Source organism: Lates calcarifer, linkage group LG11, assembly GCF_001640805.2.
Source record: "Lates calcarifer isolate ASB-BC8 linkage group LG11, TLL_Latcal_v3, whole genome shotgun sequence".
NCBI classification, from domain to species: domain Eukaryota; kingdom Metazoa; phylum Chordata; class Actinopteri; family Centropomidae; genus Lates; species Lates calcarifer.
In genome coordinates this window covers 2,301,279-2,321,165 of record NC_066843.1, presented here as the reverse complement: position 1 = coordinate 2,321,165, position 19,887 = coordinate 2,301,279, and the positions used below count along the sequence as shown (strand labels likewise).

The following is a 19,887-nucleotide window of genomic DNA, read 5'->3' as shown; positions in this document are numbered from 1 at the left end:
CCCATTGTTCGTGGCTTAACTCTGACACAGTTTCCCATCAAATCCCATTAGAACCTGTGGTTTTGTCATCACATCTATTCAACAGAACAGGAGGCAGCTGTTTGACTCTTTATTCATCTCAGGTTAACTGTCCAGTCCCTTTTGAATTGGACACACAAGTGTTCATACATCTAAGAAGCTCCTATTTCTGAAAATATCACCGTACTAATGCAAAGGAGTAGTTGAGGTTTTCACAATTTGCTGTAAACCAGACTTTAATACTGAACAACATAGAACAGTCTTTGAGGTCTTAGTTTTGTTCCATGGAAAAACAGAACCTATAATATTACATTTCACTGCTGATATAATACTGTAGGTGTATTGTACATCAAACAATGAAATATCCAAATCTCTTTGCTGTCTTTTGGATAAATAGCATTAAAAGTTGAAAATCTTTTAGCGTAACTAAATAACCAAGATCTAAACAAGAGTAAATGATGGGTTTGGTTTAGGTAACTGGATGTGTTGCATGATAAGGTATCTGGGCTGATGGCAACCTATGTGATGTTTCAAGTAAGAAGACAGGATTGAGATAGTTTTACAGGTCAAACTAGGACACACAACACAAGTGGGATGCACTGATACACATGCTTTGTAATAACACATAATGAGCCCTTTTGACTGGGAGTGCTAAGCCTAGCATTCACTATTATCCTTAAGGGGAAAGTCAAACATTTTGGGAAATATGCTTATTCACTTGTTTTTTGGACACTTTATGAGCTTTCAGACATCATACTCCTGAAGCCTGCTGTCTTATGTAAGCAATCAGCCTGATACATCAGTGCATCCCAAAATAAATACAGAAACTCCATTTAAAATCTTTACAAACAAAATATATATATATATATATACATATCTCAGTGCATTGATTATTACACTGCCAGCTGGTCGACCACTGGTTGGGGAAGTCTAAGAGAAGGCACGACTGGTGTAAAGCAGAAATATTGAGCCCTTAAATCTGATCTCAGGAGCTTCACTGTGCTGTGGGCTCACATCAAACCAGTGCCACAACAACCAGCCACGGTCCCTCATCACAACACAACTGACCTTTAAAGTAAGAAGTCCATAGGTCCAGGCCAAAACCACCTGTGCATCACTGCAACTGTAAACAATGTGTGTCAGCCTTAAGCACTTCTTCTTAAACATAAAACATTTTCTTGTTTTTGTCACTTGTTTTTGACATTTGGTCTTTTATCTCTTCTCTATCCCTTTTTCCAGCACCACCGATAGGACAAATTTGATATTTTTAGCTCTGGTCATGCTCTATCAGTAGAGGAACTGTCTGTAATTTGTTTGCTCCATTTAACACTTAAGTATTATGGACTGTAAGCAGGTTCATCTGGCAGCTTGAACCAGCCACTCTTGTGTTTGCAACCCTGTCAGGTTAGAACCAGGGAACACTTTGGTTTGAAAAACACTGTGGTTTTGGGTAACTACAGAAAATGTCTGTCTGTTGCTTCAAGTCAGTGTTGACTGACTGAGATCTTTCCCTGACTTTAATAAATGTTCCCTAATCACACTGTAAAGTTGACACAAGTAGATATGGCAAGAAAAGCAAACAAAATGTGTTTTTAAATTAAGTATGAACATTTTGGGACTGTAAATTCATGAAAACATGTCCTGCTAATCTTATATATAAAGGTGGATTACATTTCCCCTTAAAACATAAGATCATTCACAAATTAGTGATACATAGGCAGATTTTTTAGGAGACAGGGTTGATATTTGAAACCATATGTTGTCTTACTGACATGTAGCTATGCCAGTCCTTAAAGCACTTTAGTTCTGAGCTTCCAGTACTTGGTAAATTCTTCATGTTTTTGGAATAGGAAAGGCCAGATGAAATATACGGGCAAAGCCAACATCAAATATGTTCTTGTTAATACTACACCATACTCAAAGTGTGTGTGCGTATGTGATAGACCGTGAATGTGCTCTGTTTCTTTTAAACCAGTAACACGCTCCTCAGCTCCTCAGCTCCTCAGCTCTCCACACTGCTTTCAGTTTGTGGATGCTGGTTTAGAAAAGATTAAAATGCGCTCTGTCCTGTGATCAGAGCTCAAAGGCCTGAATGACAGACGCAGTGTCGCCCTCCTCCTCCACTCTTCAGTTTTCCCTCTGGGCCTTTTGCCTTTTTCGGGCCAGCCGGGCCTCACGCATCTCCTCCAGAGTTTTACGTGGGTCCATGACGAAGGCCAGAGCCACGGCGGCGGTGCCATCGCCGTTCTGCCGCGAGAAGCACAGGAAGGTGGCCCAGAGGAAGGCGCAGCAGCCCATGAAGGCCGTTCGCATGTACAACGGCATCAGGACAAAGTTCAGAAACTGTGAAGAGGCAGCGAGATGACGTGTCAAAGCTGAGAGGTTCATTGTCATCACTATTATAGGACAATGTATTTTGTCATTTCCACTGGACACTAGACTCATCAACATGTGTGACATCTGATCAGATTTGTCACCGGCATTCAGGAAAACTGTACTCTTACTTTCTACTTTCTCATCCTTACAGTGATATTTACAGATATTAAATAATAAAGTCACTTCCTTTTTTAGATTCACAACAAAAACCACAAGGCAGAAATAAATGCCCACAAAACAATTAAAATGTCTGTTCAGGCTTACCTGCATGAACGGCCAGTACATGAGTCCAGTCTGAAGGTGAAAACAGGACATAATGAGTGTTTCGAATAGACCTATAAATCCTGCTTCTGTGAGTTTGTAAATGCAGTGGAGATCATATAGTTTAGACTGAACATGTTGAGCTTGGGAACTCTCTCATCCATCTAAAATACTATAAACCATCTTTCTAAAGCTGTGAAATGGACACAATATGCTTGATGCCATACATCCGTAAGTTGTGCTTAAAGTGTATTTCATATTTACATGTATTTTAGGTTGATTACTTGGACTGAAAACAATGAATAATGATCATAATTCTCATGTTAGTATCACACGACAGAATAGGAAGAAGATTCTTGAAACAAGATGTAATGAGCTGAAACTTTTTGGCTGTGTGCACCCTTCTCTCATTCTTCGTTCACACACTCGCAGTCTACTTGTCTAGCCTGTAACTGACTGATACTGTAAAATAGCCTTTACATTTACCAGGATCATGAGGCATTAAACAACAGTTACAGCAGCGTGACGCTGTGCTTTACATTTGGCAGGATTTCAGCTCTCAAACGTCCTGAAACTCGCTGACTTTTTTATCCTCTGGCACTAGTCACGCTTGCTCTCGGGCGTCGCGCCCACTGCGCAAAAGCAGCAGTGGCACAATCTAGGTTAATCTGGTGGTGAGCTCGCAGCAGCAGCAGCAGCAGCAGCAGCCACCCTGTGTGAAGGGAAGGTGACTCTCTTCTTCCTTACCTTCCAGGTGTTGAAGAACTTCTCCCTCCAGTCCTCAAAGATATCCTCTTTGCCCTCCAAGAAGCTCACTCCTGCAGGACAGAGGAGAAGTTGACTCAGAGGTTAGAGTGATCACGCACGATCTGAAAACGTGTAATTACTCCTCACCTTGGCCCACGTGATGTTTGACTGAGACACAACCTTATCAGGAAACCTCACCTCATCATCTAATGCCTTTATATCACCATATAGCAGCCGCATTTCTCGCCTACCTGTGTAGAAGACACTGGTGGCCAAAGGCGACGCGAAGCTTTGGTCCAGCAGGAGTTTGCGGAAAACCATCCCGGCTGACTTTCCAGGGAAACGTCTCTCCAGGGCTCGTAGCCAGAAGTAATTAAAGTTTCCGTGGAAACTGATAGCCACGATGGCCACGTTGCGAGTGTGTTTCCAGTCTATGCGCTCCTTCTGAGCTATGAGCTGATGGACCAGGTCACCGCCGGCGAATAAGCACCCGTACAAAGTCACATTGGCCAGCCAGGGGAATCGTTTGGCGGCTTCTTTCAACACAGCTCTCCTCATTTTGGCACCAGGAGGAGAAGCTGGGGTCCCGTTGGCGCTCAGGCCTCCAAAAGGATGCTGAACTGCCCTAAATGGCTTCAATTCAGCGATCAAGAAGCAAGCATAGCGGTTAAATTAATGTGACTGGGCCCTGATGTCAGCCGGTTGGCCGACACTACGCAATCCATCTGTGGCGGTAATCGGGGCAGGGGATTAGACGTTTCCACCGGCAGCAGGAATAACACACATTATCAGTTCTCAGATGACTAATGAGAGATGAAGACTCTGCCCAAAAGTTTCTCAAACACTCTAATCGGCGTATTTACGTTCTGCGTAAAACCTGCCATGGATCCACGTTGGTCACTTGGAGAGAGCTTCTCTAAAAGTAACGTGTCCTTCAGTCATGTGCGTAAATCCATCCAAAGATGAGAGAAAACACTCTGGGATCTAGTGGTACAGGTTCCACTGGAACATGAGGGTGAATCTAGATCATTCTGTCTCTGACACTGACTGCGCGTCGCTCCCGGTGAATCAGGTGCCTCTCCAGCAAATCCCACGGGTCAGTCTCTAATCTGAGGGATTGTCCCGGGCTGCTCAGCTGCGCGTCCCCGTCTAACAACTGCGTCGCTGACACCAACAGCAGCGGTTTGCTGTGCGCAGCTCTTTCTCCACGCGTTTCCATCCAGTCCATGTGCTGTCAGATCAGCGGCGCACAAACCCACAGCGCGCACAGTCGCTGCTCTGCCTCCCTCTCATTCACATTTTTCTTAACACGCAGTCCACCCAAAACAGGTGTAAACAGGTGTTTACAATGTAAGAATGATCAAAAAGTGTTTTTCTCTGCTCTGTATCAGGGCACCCAAAACTGGCTCTATCATACTAGGTTGTTTTCTGGGTGCCTGAACTGATGAAACATGTAGACTGGGGGTCAATCAGGGCCCAACAACTTTAAGGTTAATTCAGCCATGCATTGATCCATTAAATGTGGATCTGTCAGAGTCTCCATTGAGCCTCCATGGAGCTTTCAGGGGATGACAAGAGCCAAGATTGTGACTGAGTTGTTTTGACCCAAAAGCCATGATTACCAACCAACACACATGAGAGTGATTACAGCAGAGTTTGCTGACCCAGGATCTGCTTCTTTATTATCTTGCTGCAAAGTAAAGCAGCCAAGTACAAACCATTAGAGGGCGATGTTTCTCCACACTGAGCCCGTTACCTCAGCAGAGACCCGAGGGGACCAACTATTAATCATCAGCTTCATGACTTTACTGACCTGCCACATTCTGTCAGTGATTCCTGGTAATATAATACATCAGTTAGCATGGCCTTAGCCCACGTATGGATTACTATACAGACCCAGGGGTCTGGGGGGTTAGGGGGCCTGTGACCCCTCAGGAACCTGGATCAGAACCTCTGTATGAAGTGACTGTTAATATATTTTGTTTGAGAGCCACAGAGCTCAGTTATAATAGTACAAATGCAGACATTACTATCTGTTTCTATATGCAAAATGACCACAAAGAGACAAGAGATGTTTGTCATTGTTAGGTGTCTCAACAGCCAAAAGCTATGCCTAATGTTACTGTGTCTACAGGCAAGAAAACATATTCAAAGCTTTTGTAAAGTAAATTTAAGACAAAGGAACTGAATTCAATGCTTTTGAATGCTTTTCAAGACCAGCAGATACCCTGTAATTACTAGACACACAAAAAATGTAAGCAATTTGATCAAACAAAACTTTACAACAAACAACCAGAATCTAAAGTAAAGCAGACCTAAAGCCTGGAGGTTTGGGGCTCCTGGGCAGTTGCCTTGGGATTTGGACACACATCAATTCGTTTCATCAGTTTGCAAGGGGCGGGTGATTAGAGCGGGGAGAAGGGAGCATATCTCCATCCAATTGGCTAATTCTCCTGTCTATCGAAATGATCTCGCTTGTGATTGGCTGTTGACCTTAAAGCCTCGGAAGTGTCATTTTTGGACTTGAGCAAAACTTCATCATATCCAGCGGCGGCGGTGTGGCGGCGGCTTCGAGCTGATTCACAAGTTTCAGGACGAAATGGCCACCAGAAAGCACTAAAACAGGTACGTTTGAAACTTCTCCTCACACAAGACGGCGAGGCTTTCAATTTTACCCGAATTACCGTTGTTTTATTTCGCGTTGATTGCTCCCCCAGACATGTTCTGAGTTTCATTGTCTTTTGGCCACAAGCTAGCCCTAACTTTGTCTTGTAACGTTACAGAGAGAAGTTACCGACAAACTCCAGTAAAATGTAAAATGTCGCCTCAGTAACTGACAAATTTATATTTTTTCACAACACGTAGCTTTACATCAACTCTCCACAGCTCCAGCGGCACTCTTTCAGTCTCACTTGCAGCTGATACTGGCAACTTTTTTGCTAGTTCGTCTGTTATTGTCATCATCATCTTCCACCAAAATTCACCCCAACTGGCAGCGCGAACCATCTCTTAAAGTTGGCATTTCATTGATAGCGGTTGACTTATGTTGAAAAGTTCCGACGCCGAATTTACCATAATACAGTATTGATTTAGGAAAACTCTTACTTACATCATTGTGTTTGGTCTGGGTTTACGAACAGTGGCGCCAACTTAAAAACGCAAGATTTCCCAACGGAGTTTGGGAGCAGTTCTCTCCACGCGCTAGACAAATTGAGATTATCAGGGCTAGATCCATCGACCTGCCTCCTCATGACGTTCCAACATGAAAATAGGAGAAATTTTGCAGCAGGAATTATGTAACTATTACTTGTACATGCTTGAACTTAAAGAAGACCACAAGGTAGCCCCAATCAATGTTGGTGGGCGGAGGTTTTAACTAGATGAAAATAACTACAAAATACGGAAGTTGTTGAGAGCGAGTTTAGACATGTCCGATGCCTCCTGTTGTCTCGTTTAGTCAGTGGTCTGCTCTAATAATAATAATGTGGGTTTGCACTTGAGTGCCTTTCATAACTTTGCTGTTAGTCAGAACATGTGCAGCCTGAAGGAGAGGCATTCAGGTTCTTTAAACTCCTCACTGATGACATTTACTGAGATGAAACATGGAGATTTGAGTCAGACTGAGTCATAAAACTATGAAGTAATCTGTGTTATTGTGTAGAACTGCAACGATTAGTTGATTAATTGATTAGTTGATCGTCAGAAAGGTTATCTGCAACTATGTTGATAATCAAATAATCATTTTGATAATTTTATCAAGCAAAAATGCCAAATATTTGCTGGTGGCAGGTTCTCAGATGTCAGAATTTAATACTTCTCTGTGTCATAAATGGTAGTCAACTGAATGTCTTTGGATTTTGACCTGTTAATAAGACAAAACAAGACATTTGAAAACATCACTTCAGGGTCTAGGACATATTTTCTGACATTTTATTGACAAAACAATTGATCAAGAATTGATAATGAAAGTAATTGATTAGTTGCAGCCTTATTATCTTATTTCAGTCTGTTTGTTAAGTTAGTGGTGTGTACTATTAAGTAGCATCCATTATGCTATAACAAAACCCTTTGTAAAGTGCTCTGGTGTGGGATTGTGATCAAAATATGCATGTATGTAAGACTTTTTCCTCAGACTGTGGTTGTGTCACTACAGATTTATGAGGCACATATTTGTGACAGCGTAAACAGTCTGTCAGACTGTGAAAGTGGGACAGTGGGACATCTTCCCATGCAGGTCGACCTAAATACTCTGAAAAGCACACTGCTGCTTATTGTCTGGCTGCATGTTTACATCAAAAGCATAAAAGACGTAAAAAACAGGAGGATTTCTGTTAGTTTGTTCACAGCCACACCCGATATCATACAAACAGACCAGAGATTTTCTGTGTCATAGGAAAACTAGCTTGACGTTTGCTTGGCTAAGCGCCCAGCACTCACTTACAGTCTTTAGTAGGTTTTGGAGGGAAAGAGGGATTATAAACTACAGGATTAAAGAGATGGAGAGAGGGCCGGCACCCTTTTTAGAGGAAAAACTAAATCCATGTTGTGGGTAGCTGTTACAGCCGGACTACAGGCTGCTGTTCTGGCAGCAGAGAGAAAAGAGTGTGAGAGAGGGGTGGACCGATGCTAGTGGTGGGTGTTGTTTGCAAGCGAGCGAGCGAGTGCATGCCTGCATAATTCTATTTGCATTCATGTGTGTATAAATGCATATAGTGGACTTTTGTTTGGTGCAGCTCGGCTGTGACTGCAGATCAGTTTACTGATTGTGTCTTTTGTCTGTCATCTGATAAAAAAGGTTTTGTGACAATCACTTTAGATCCATTCAAAGACTTTGTATCAGACAGCCAATTCTGTTAGAGCCTGACTGAGGGTATATAATAAATCAAATAACAGTTTATCAGACAATCTGTAAATATGAAGTTGGAACCAAACTATAGTTATTATTTACATTTAAAATCTGTTGATTTGATGTGGAATTACCCTAAAATAAAATATGTTTTGGCTTTTATCATTTAGGTATACAATAAGAATAAAACATGTTCTTACACAGATTGATGTTTACTGAGTGTTCTGCTGTGTTTATATATGAAACTGGTATAAATCAGTGTGTAAATAAATCAGTGGGCTGTTAAAATCGCTTTATTAACTGTATAGATGGAAAGTAAATGCATTAGAAAAGTGTTTTCTGCATTTCCAAGAACTTGCATTAACTCATGTTGGATTCAGCGTTGAGATGCTACATTTACTTCAGTGTAATGTAAGGACACCCTCCTGGTCCATGTAATGATACTGTATGTGGCAGAAACATGAGGCCCAGCAGTGACTTCCTCTAAAGATGCTGTAAAGGAAGCGTGGCCGACCACAGGAGGAGGCCAAGTTGTGTCACTACTTTCAGCTCAGAGGAGGAGGGAGCTGATCAGAGAATTAGATACACCTGCTGGTCGAGATACAGTATGTCATATTATATCAACGCAACAATCACATGGCCTCATCACTCACATATTTAGATCAGAACTCACAGATAAATTAATAATATTTTAAAAAGTAGAACTGCTACAACATGCATTTATTAAAAAATCCCTGAAATAAACGATGAGATGAAAAACTGATCGGCTGAATGATTAACCGATTATTCCCTAATGAAAATAATCTGTGGAGGAGTTTCAAGTGCTCTTAGTTCTCTCACCAAAAATAGACAGATCTGTGACAGGAAGACGTTTAGGGTAGTGCAAAAGGAAATTCATCTCATATTCAGTTTCATTCTGTAGGCAGAGTGAACAGAGATTCCTATAATGTTAGAGGTGAAATGATGCCATGCAGTATGATGTTGCAGCACCTTTATGTTTTTGATTATTTTCAAACCCAGACTGATGCTTTTTAATTAATATTCAGAGTTTTGTAGCAGGATTTTATTGGTTAAAACCAGTGAGAGGTGCTGTGGCTTTAATACTAATACTAATACTAATGAACTTTCTTGTGTAACACATGTTTCTATGCGTCATGTTGCTGTCGATGTCTTATGTGGTCGTGTTTGTGACGTTAACTCTGACGCTACAGCTGACAGACCTGTTGTTTTAAAAATAGAGGAGCTCAACAACATGTTGATGTTACTTTGTTCTGTGCTATCAGTTTCCCCATTCACCTAATGGCCTTAACATTAACACACAGCCAAAATAACCAGATGTGGCGTTATTCTAGTGATCTCTGATAACAGCTGCTAAGGTCACAGGAAGGAGCTTATTAAACTGACGGTTTATTAAATGAACAGCCAGGTTTCGCTGAGTGTAAGGAAGGTTTGTGTTGTATCAGAGCTGGACCACACTGAGTAATTCATGTAAAGGTCAGTAACAGTCAAATCCCATGCTGCTCAGTGCTGAAAACAAGTCAGACATAAAGTATTATTGCTGACTGACTGGTTGGTTGGTTGCTGGCTGGTAGCTGTAGGAAGTGGTTTTATTGTTGCAACACGTCTCTATCAGTCATAAAGCTCTGCATGTAGTGTTGTACCAAGCTTGTGGATTGTGTAGTGGAGGATGCAGGTTATCAAACATTTGGCTCCAAGTCAGGGATGCAAATTTCATGCAATTTCCTTAATTGATAATGAGCCAAGTTAACAATCACTTGTCATAACAATTTATTCAATTCAGCACAGTGGTCTTCCTCCATAATAAACATCAGAGTAAATTAGGAAAGTTAACTCCCGTCTGACTGATACTGACATTGATGAGAGGTGCTGATCTTTGTATGGATTCCTTAGATTTGATTTGTAAAAGATTTATGACCAAGACACGTACTAATATCAGCTGATGTGTCTGATTGATCGGTGTAGCTCTAGCTGTGTGTGAGTGTCGACCATCAATTTCACTTAAGCTAAATGAAGAAATAGTGGTGAAAATGAGACAGGTTCTTTCAGGATATGAGCTGATACATGTTGCTACAGTCATTTAACACAGTGCTGTCAGTAAATATGGGAGTTTCCCAGTGTCTGTGTTTTCAGATTTTGCTGCATCTTGGCTGTGTTTTGTAAATATTCCTGTCTTGTGTGTGTGTGTGTGTGTCAGGAGGCGGGAGGATGTCTGTGGAGGTGGACGTACTGCTGCAGGAGGCGAAAGAAAGCATCGAGGCGGCACAGAACTACCGCAGTGAACTCCAGCAGCGGCTGCATGGGCTCAACCAGGCCCGTAAACAGGTACCGCAGTCTGTTCACACCTCTGCTCCTCTACAGATTTAAAGTAGTCTGAGCAGACAGGGTAGCACCGATTGGCTGTTCAGAAAGCTCTTTATGTTTCAGGTCTAACTGGTTCACTTCTCTTGTGAAGGAATTACAGCTCATATTACTGCAGCCAGTGTTGTCCTCATGAGAGACGATGGATTTTCCACCCTAACCACCGTCTTCGTCTGTTTCAAATACTCTCTCCCTCTCAAATAAAGTCAAGCAGGCCAGGCCCCCTGACCCTACTGAGTCCCAGGAGAGTATATTCTCCCTCTCTCTCTCTCTGCTATCTCTTCCTTCCTCCCGCTGTCTAGATTTACCCGTCCAGCTGCTCACAGTAAACAATGCTGCTATTTCCTGTTGCTATGGACGGACAGAAAGCCTTAAAGGAGAGATGAGGGAGGAGAGAGAGAGCAGAGGATCCAGGTTTAACAGGACGACTGCAGGGAAAAGGAGAACGTGAGAAGCAGCAGACGTCCTCCTCTAAATATCCAAAGGGAAGAGAGAAAGAAGGCGAGACACATTCACTGCTGAGTCATGATAAGATGACTCTATAGAGATACAAACAAACTTAAAGAACAACTCCTGTATTTCTGAGCCTGGGGCATATTTTCCCATGTTTTAGGTTGTAGATGAATAACAGGGAGAAAAATCAGCAGAACTGAGTTAGAGCGACGTTTTATTTAGTTGTGTGTGTCTGATGACAATATGGATAGGATTCCTACAGAGATGCCTTTTTTATTAAAGAGTAAAATCCTTTTAGTTTAACCAGAAACCTCTCTATATATCAGTACCAGACTCCATTGACAAAAACAGGAATTTTACTGAGCAGAACACAGGAGCTGCTGGAATACCACTGCCTCCATCTGTTAGTGTGTTTGTGTTACTGTGTGACTTTCAGTGGTGGAGGAAGTAAAAGCACCACACAACAACACAGACAAACTAACAGATTGAGGCAGCCATATTCCAGCAGCTCCTGTGTCCTGCAAGATTAAATGAATTGTTTTGTCAGTGAAGTCTTGCACGGTCATTTTTCCAATCTGCAGCCACACCATTTGCTGATTCTGCATGGAGATATATGTGAAGTACAGCTCCTTAAATGACTTCAGAGGTCTTACACGCAATGCATTTTTTTGTGTTTGTGAGTCTGAGACTCGGCCCAGTCCCAGCTGCTCCATCATACATTATTTTGGATCGAATATGGGGTGGGGTTTCTTTCCCATAACCCCCCTCTTTCCCACAGCAGGGATGGCTCACCACCAGATTATAGGAATCCAGGAAACATTACACACCACACACACACACACACACACACACACGAGAAGAAGAAAGGAGATAGCAGTGTGTGTTTGAAATCTCAGACAATGATATCAGCAACATCTTGTCTCTGTGTGAGGAGTCATGCAAACGTTTGTGGGGGACCCTGATGTCAGATCATCTCCTCCCATTTTTAACTAATTATTCGATGATTTCTGGTTAATATTTTCACTACAACTATTATTTTACCAACTCCCAAAATATTGATCATTGGTCTGTGTCGCGCTGATAGTCGTCAGGAAGTGGTGCATTGTCCTGCGTCTGCAACACACACACAAAAGTTAAGTGTGTATTCTGGCAAGAACCCAGTGTGTGTTTTCCATTCTCATAGTCATATTGTCCCTGCTTTATCAGTGCAGCAGTTGTCAATCAGCCTTCCGTTTCCTGATATCTGTCTGTCGTTCTCTCCGTATACTCATTGTGAAATCCTGTGTGTGTCTGTCAGTGTGTGTAAAAGTGTGTTTTTGAAAGAGGAACTGAAACACAACCTCTACCTCTGCCGACAAACCAGCGAGCTTCCGGACGAGCTGCTTGTCGTCGTCTGTGTCGGCTCTGTGTACGTTAGAAAAGTCCATTCATAGTTCCCGGGTCTGCAGGTCCACGATAGGTCACACAGACCCTGTGTGGAGCGTGCCAACTGAGCATGCTCCAGACAAGTGAACTGGACGTTTCATGCACCATATACCTGTGCTGTTTATTGGTCAGACACACCATCTTCTTGTTTCGTGTTCCTGTATTGCGATAGGAGATTTGGGACATTTGAATCATGGTTTTGATTATCAGTCAATGATACAAGTTATTTCCTGAGCAAAAACTCCAAATATTCTTTGTCCTCAGCTCCTGAGATGTTTTACCTCCTTCGACTGTTGGACTGTTTGTTGAACAAATTTGAAGACGTTACCTTGGACTCTGAGAAATTTTAGGGGCCTTTTTCACAGTTTCAGACCTTTGAATAGACCAAATAATGAATTGATTCAGAATAAAGTCAGCAAATTAATCATCACATTCTTCCTCTCTGTTCTGTAGGTGCGGGGAAGCTCGGGTCAGGCCCGCGAGGCCCTCCGGAGGCACTTCTCAGAGCTGCAGACGGCAGCTACTCGGTTGCTGACGGAGCGGCTGACCACGCTGCTGGCTGAGGTGGACGCCATCGAGGCCGAGAGCGTCAAGCCGCTGGATGACTGTCAGAGCCTCATCGAGCACGGGGTGGGCCAGGCCGACGAGCTGCTGAGAGAGGGTGGGTCCCTCTGAAATCTCTACAACCATCTGAAAAACATTTATTTTTTCATGATGGAGGAAAGGAATGCTTATTTTCCACTTGTTAGGCACGTCTTTTAGCTGTTGTTACATGATACTTCTTTGGGTTGGTCAGATATTTAGATTTTCTGACATTTTGTGGTAGATTGAGAAAATAATGTGCACAGTTGCCCTCAGCTCCAGTCAGATAAAAAAGAAAGATGGTTAAATATAGTTCCTCTCTCTCTCCAGGGGAAGCAGCTCTGCGTTGTGGTCTTGGGGAGAAGGAGGACAAACTGGGCAGTTTCACCAAGAAGGCGATGCACATCCAACTGGACAGGTGGGACACAGACACTCTCTTATGACTGCAGGTGTTTTCCTTTGACAGCCTTCAGTCTTTTCCAGTTTTTCTAACAGGTTCTGTGTGTTTTCCAGTTTACCAGAGGTACCAGCGTTGGTGGATGTGCCGTGTGTTTCAGCCCAGCTGGACGACTCTCTGCTGGGCCTGCTGAGGGACCGGGTCTCCCGCCACGGCTCCGTCTCCTCCCACCCACCCGTCCAGATAGAGGAGCTGCAGGAGAGACCGGGCGGCATCCTGGTCCGCTGGTGTAAGGTCGGCACAAATACAAAGAGGCTCCTCATGTACAGTGAACCTGCTGACGTACACGTACAGCACCTGTGACTTTGTTGTTTAACGCGTGCTTCAGGTGGACGAGGACTTCGCAGCGGCAGATTATCGGCTGCAGCACCGGCGGTCCGGCAGCGGGGGGAGCCAGTATGAGGATTCCTACATCGGGCGGGACTGTGAGTTTCTGGTCCTGCACCTGGACCCTCACACAGATTATCTGTTCAGGGTGTGCGCCCGTGGCGAGGGTCGCACCGAGTGGAGCCCCTGGAGCATCCCACAGACGGGGTACACCACGCTGGCACCGCACGGTAGGTGAAGACCTCTTCATCTGACACATCCACCGCGCTGCACTGGAACTTCTTACAGGATTCAACTGGTTCTGTAAAAGTTCAAATATGGTCACGATCTCTGACCCTTCATGCAACACACTCAGAGCGGAAAACCCTGCACACATGCGCATTCTAGACCAGTGGTTATTGACTCTTCACACATTTTGTCAAGAGGAAACTGAGGCACATCATGAAATGAAAGCCTCTCCTTTCCACCCAGAACACACATCAGTAATCAGGTGTGGAGGAAGGTGTTTACTTTGGTGATGTGTGAGAGGTGCTGCTTCTCATAAACTGCAGTAAATCCTTCCTGCCTCCACATCACTTTAACAGCACTGTGTGGCTTCTTCTTCATGCACAGTTCCTCCCTGAGTTATTGAAAACTAATCCACTAAAAATGTTGTGTCAAAAAAATAAATGTTATGTTGGAAAACAGCAGTGAATCATCACTGGCTGTGGTGTCAAGTACAATACATTTCCTGCTGTTGCCTCATGTTGAAAGTGTCTCTGAAAGCTGCAACAGCAGCAGGAAGTGATCGCTTTGAATTAGAAGAAGTGAACGCTCAGAGAACTACTTTGAATAGAGATCAATAAATTGATTGCTATTGACTGCCTTAGTGTTATCTACTGATGACAGAGAGTAGTTCTCTCGTGCAGCTGACAAAGGATCTGAACATACAGGAATAAAAAACTGTTCTATAAGCTTGGAACTGAAGCCTAACAAACCCTGGCTGCAGCACAGATCAAATACAGTCAACAAAAACCAAACAACCAAACAACTGCAGTCATTAACGTGTGTGTGTGTGTGTGTGTGTGTTTTCATTTTGACAGAGTGGTGTCCGGGCACTGAAGGCTACATCCTGAGCAGCAGGAGAAACATCGCCCTCCGCAATGACTCCTCCCAGTCGCGCTGCCCCGTCCTCTACTCCAACGCACCCACCTACTTCTGTGGCCAAACACTCACCTTCAAGTATGCACACACACACACACACACACAAATATACAGTTAATACACCTCTCAGCTTCCTGGTTTCTCTGGAAACTCACTGTAAATCTAACTGGCGTTCTGTCCGTCTCATCTCATTCTGTGTCTGCAGGATCTCAGCAGCAGGACCCGTGGACCGGAGGGACAGTCTGGGCGTGTGCGTGGACAGCGAGAAGGGGGCGGAGTCACTTCAGAGAGACCAGGCCGTCTGCATTTCCACTAATGGTACGTCGAAAACAAAGGCCCCATTTACACCTGGATAATGGAATCTGATCCACTGAGCTCACTGAGCTCCATGTGCTTGTTCTGTAGAATTCTTTGAAACTTTCTATCAAACTATTACATTTATTCCCATGAAGTGATGGAACAGTTGTGTATCCATGTGTCTCTGCTCAGGTGCTGTGTTTGTGAACGGTAAAGAGATGACCAACCAGCTGCCCGCCATCACCACAGGCTCCGCCGTGACCTTTGACATGGAGGTGGTCAACCTGTTCCCGATCAGCAACAACAACCTGAGCGAGGGCGGCAACTTCAAGCTGAGGGTGACCATCGGCTCAGGGAACAGGGAGGTGGTGTTTGATTGGCTGGTGGACCAGGCGGTGGACTGCCTCTTCTTCGGCTGCTCTTTCGTCCACTCCGGCTGGAAAGTGCTCGTGTTTTAAAAAGAGCAAAGCGAGAGTGGATCCTTCAGTCTGCTGGAGTTCAGGAGCTCCTCACTCAGGCTCCGATTATCTTCTGTTTAATCATTTCTTTTTTTTTTTTTTCCTTTTACATCTGAAGCACTTGCAGGACGCCTGCAGAGTCTGGAAAAAACAGGAAAATCAGGCATTTTCTTCCCAGAGTTTCTTCCGTGTAACAACAGCTAACGTTCAGAGATATCTCTGGTCAGCAGCAGCTGTTCACAGTATTCATCAGTATTCATCCACGCAGCCTGGAAATCCTGCGCTCCTGTCATGTACCTTTCCAAACAGTTCCTGGGACAGCGGGACAAAACTGACCAGCAAATCACCAGCTGCGAGCTCCCGATGATGAGACGCTCAAACAGAAGAAATGAAACACAGCAGGCTGTTAAACAGACTCCTCCATCCTACTGCTGCAAAACATATTTCCTCTGGAGCACAGTGAAGAGGGAGCTGATGTTTGTTTGGAGAAGAGGTGAAACTGCTGACGGTGCTTCAGAGGGAACACGTCTGCAGACGACTTTCAAAGACTGATCAGAGTTTAAACAGCAGCTTGTTTCTCTCGCTCCAGATGTGACTGATCAGTCAGTGTCCTGAGACAGAAAGAGATGTGGACCATTTTCTCAGACTGAGCCGACTTTCAATTTTCAATCACCTGAAACAGTAAAAACCATAGAAGTTATTAACGTCTGCAGAATCAGTCAAAAAGCTGAGCTGTTACCTGTGCAGGTAACGAGAGCTAACTCATCTCCTTCTACCTTAGGACAGGAACGAATCAGTCGCCCCACAGATGTTTAAATAACACCTGGAAGTCGACTAACTACAGTCCTGTCACTGAGCCGTGGCCCGGTGACGCTCCCTGAAGCGAGCAGTAAGAAATAATAAATAAGGTGAAGGTCAGTGGAGAAGCTGGTTTCTGACCTGCTGCTCTAAACGTACGTTCACGCTGCATTTCTCCGGTTTAAGTCGAGCTGATTGTCTCGCTGTTCGCTGGTGTCACTGTGACCTGCTTCCTCGTGTGCCTGTAAACGACCTGACTCTGACGGGACGGGGGGACGTGTCTGATCCTGATTTTTCCAGACCTCTTTGCGAACCCTGTGGATCCTCTCCACACTCCTGCTGCGTCTCTCGAGCAGCAGTGATCCGGCTCCTCTTCAGGTCCTCAGGGAGCTGTGTTTGGGAGGATCGATGTTTGTGTCGACGATTCTTGGCTTTTATTTGTTTGGTTTTAGTTTGGTTGTCGGGCCTTCGTCTAAGGTCGGCCATTGTTTACAGCTGTTTCTGTTTTGTTTTTATTTGCCTGTTTATCTATGCAGCATCTTCATTTAGCCACAGCAACAGTTTGACACGTCTGTAGAGGAACACACAGCGTGAGGCCACAAGATGAAATATTTTAGTCTTTTTGACTCGTTACAATCTGCCGCTGCCTCTTTAAAAGGTTTAAACTGCTAAACCTGCTGGTGTTTTTATTCTTGATTAGTTTATTTTAACAAACGTCACTGTGAAAGACACACCTCCTCTTGTGTTTTTTCTTTGTCTCCTAAAACTGTTCAGCAGGCGTTTAAAGGGACAGTTCACCAAAAACAACAAACCTGAGCGTCATCTGCATGTCTGAAGATCTGGAGAAAAACCAAACAACACCACAAACTACAGATGAGTCTGATATGGATGTAGATGGATAATTGTGTCTCACCTAATAACAGCAACTGCATTTGTCTTGTTTGTCGCACACATACTAAGAAGCAGCAGGAGCAGTGAATTCACTTCTTCCAGTAAAAAACCTCAAGTATTTAAAAAACCTACATTTCATTTTCAAAAGTCTGAGATATGTTTTCTCTCCTGCTGCTTCTTTTTCTTGTTTTCAATTCATCAGTTCAAACCTTTACTGTTGTATGTGATGGAAACAAAATAACCAACAAATGTTTGACATTTCTGCTTGAAAATAAAATAAAGAATAATATTTTTTAATCCGTTAATCCATCCATCCATCCTGCTGCTTATCTAGATCCAGGTTTTATTGAGTTTTATTTGAAATTATAATTTTCTGTGGCTGGGAAGCACTAAAATGTGAATACCTGTATTCCATATTGTTGGTGTTAAATACAGTCTGGACTCTACAAACATCTGAGAGGAAAGTTTCTTTTGTCTCCGTCGCAGCTTCATACCTGAGTTCATCAGAAGCTTGAGAAATGTTTGGAAATGGAGAATTAGACCCACAGCAGCTCAGCTTTTTATTATTTTAGTCACATTTTTTCTGTTAGTTATTATTTTCCAGCCTCTTATCTCTGGGTCATGGTTAAAGTATTTCATTATTTCAACGTTAGGAAGTGCTTTTTTAATGTTCTAATTATGTGGAGATAGCGTGTCCTGTTCTCACAGAAACCGCCAACCAAAATAAAAATGTGGTTGTAAGCTTTGGAAATGACTCATAAATAATAATAATCCTCTGAGGGAGCTGAAACTCTGAACTCCGGACAGACAGGTGGCGCTGCAGACATTCACTTTGTTTTTGGTTGAACTGTTTCCTGTAAATCATCAAGCTGTTACTCTTTGTTTTTAGCTTTTTTTTTTTTGTTGCATTGACAATCCTAACAGTATTCACAACACCTGCCACCTGAATGGGAGGACGAGAGTTTGAATTATAAGGAGCACAGATTTGAGAGATGGTCTCTGATAATGTGAGTTTACACAGTCTGACTTCCTCCTGTATGAGGCTGCTGTTCATGCTGTTTGATATGAGTGGGATTAATGTGAGGAGACGATTTAACTTCTTCTGTGGTGATAAAAAGACGTGTTTGATCTGGAAACAACAGAAAAATAAGTGGATCCTGTAGAATATTTGAACTGTTTGTAACCAAGGCTGCAACTAATCATGAATGGTTTTGACAGAAAATAGTGAAAATGCCTGTGATGTCTTCAAATGTCTTGTTTGTTCAACCGCCTTTCCAAAACCTCAGAGACTGTCTTAACCACATTTCATCTTTTCTGATATTATTTTTTCACTCAGCTCTCTTAACAAATGTTTCCAGAGATGTTTCCTTGTTTTTCTGCTGATCTGAGGTCAGCGTTTTGTCTTTGTGGAGGACAGTTGAACCCTGGCTGGGTCCAGCTGATGGTACAAATTTCCTGGAACCAGTGAACAGAACCTCATAGAACCCTCCTCTCATCTGAAAGAGGGAAAACTAAGAGACTGAACCACGTTAAAGCACCTGTTTGAAGCGTTTGACAGTCAAAACAGCGACATCTGCTGGTCAAAGCTTTGCATTGCATTTGTTTTCACTGCTGTCATCCTTGGTATTTTGTTCAATAAAGATCATATTGTGTAAACTGATCACTTGAATCCAGTCAGCTCTGCTTTTAATGAGTCTTGAAAAGTTTTGAAAACCACTGGAAAACTATGACTATGACTATTTTTTTATTTTTAATTTTATATAATGAGAAGTTCAGATACTGTTTCTCCTTTTTGTTTAACGGTTTGACTATTCTTGTGAAGTTAGCGCAGACTGCTGCCCTCCAGTGGTCACAAGGAGCAACTACAGCGTATTAAATTAATCAAACTAGCGTCAATGCAGACGTGACAACACTTCGGTCAAATATTTTCAAAATACTGTGTCCAAGCTGAAGAAAGTACACATTATTCAGTGGGAACATACTTAAACTCAGTGATATTATTATTTGTTGTAAAACTGGTAAATCCAGAGACGTCTAATAGCATCGGTGGTCAAACAGTCCGGTTGTGTTAGCTTGAGTTTGGTGATTGTATTTTGAAAACCGGAAGCATTAAGTATGCTGTTACGTCTGCGTCAATTTGATTAATATATTTCAGTTTCTTACTGTGACCACTGTGTTGCAGTTCTTCAATGTGACCACTGGAGGGCAGTAATGACTCATGTATCTAAACTTTAGCTACCGGACATACAACCATGAATAGTTAGATGTTCGGCAGCCTTGCTAGCTAACTTAAGCTAACGGTATTAAAACAGAAAGTGACGAAATCAGTTCACTTGTTAGTTTTGGTTTATTTTGTTTCCTTATTTCCGTCAAATTAACAGACAAATACGTTATTATCTGTAAAAATAAATATCGCATACAGTGCGTAA

The 19,887-nt window shown here is 43.0% G+C and overlaps 2 protein-coding genes across 2 annotated transcripts; one reads left to right on the top strand and one right to left on the bottom strand.

Moving 5' to 3' along the window:
- Nucleotides 1-80: 80 nt before the first annotated feature.
- Nucleotides 81-5,759, bottom strand: LOC108888595 (mpv17-like protein). The gene is made up of 4 exons (XM_018684660.2): nt 3,654-5,759; nt 3,403-3,473; nt 2,659-2,688; nt 81-2,361 (listed from the first exon to the last, which is right to left on the bottom strand). Exons 1-4 carry the CDS (start codon nt 3,958-3,960, stop codon nt 2,146-2,148), a joined length of 624 nt encoding a protein of 207 aa, XP_018540176.1. The 5' UTR covers nt 3,961-5,759; the 3' UTR covers nt 81-2,145.
- A 135-nt stretch (nt 5,760-5,894) lies between these two features.
- crlf3 (cytokine receptor-like factor 3) lies at nt 5,895-19,118 on the top strand. The gene is made up of 9 exons (XM_018684655.2): nt 5,895-6,027; nt 10,464-10,591; nt 12,959-13,166; nt 13,418-13,505; nt 13,601-13,778; nt 13,873-14,101; nt 14,954-15,092; nt 15,220-15,332; nt 15,504-19,118. Exons 2-9 carry the CDS (start codon nt 10,475-10,477, stop codon nt 15,767-15,769), a joined length of 1,338 nt encoding a protein of 445 aa, XP_018540171.1. The 5' UTR covers nt 5,895-6,027; nt 10,464-10,474; the 3' UTR covers nt 15,770-19,118.
- Nucleotides 19,119-19,887: the final 769 nt, after the last annotated feature.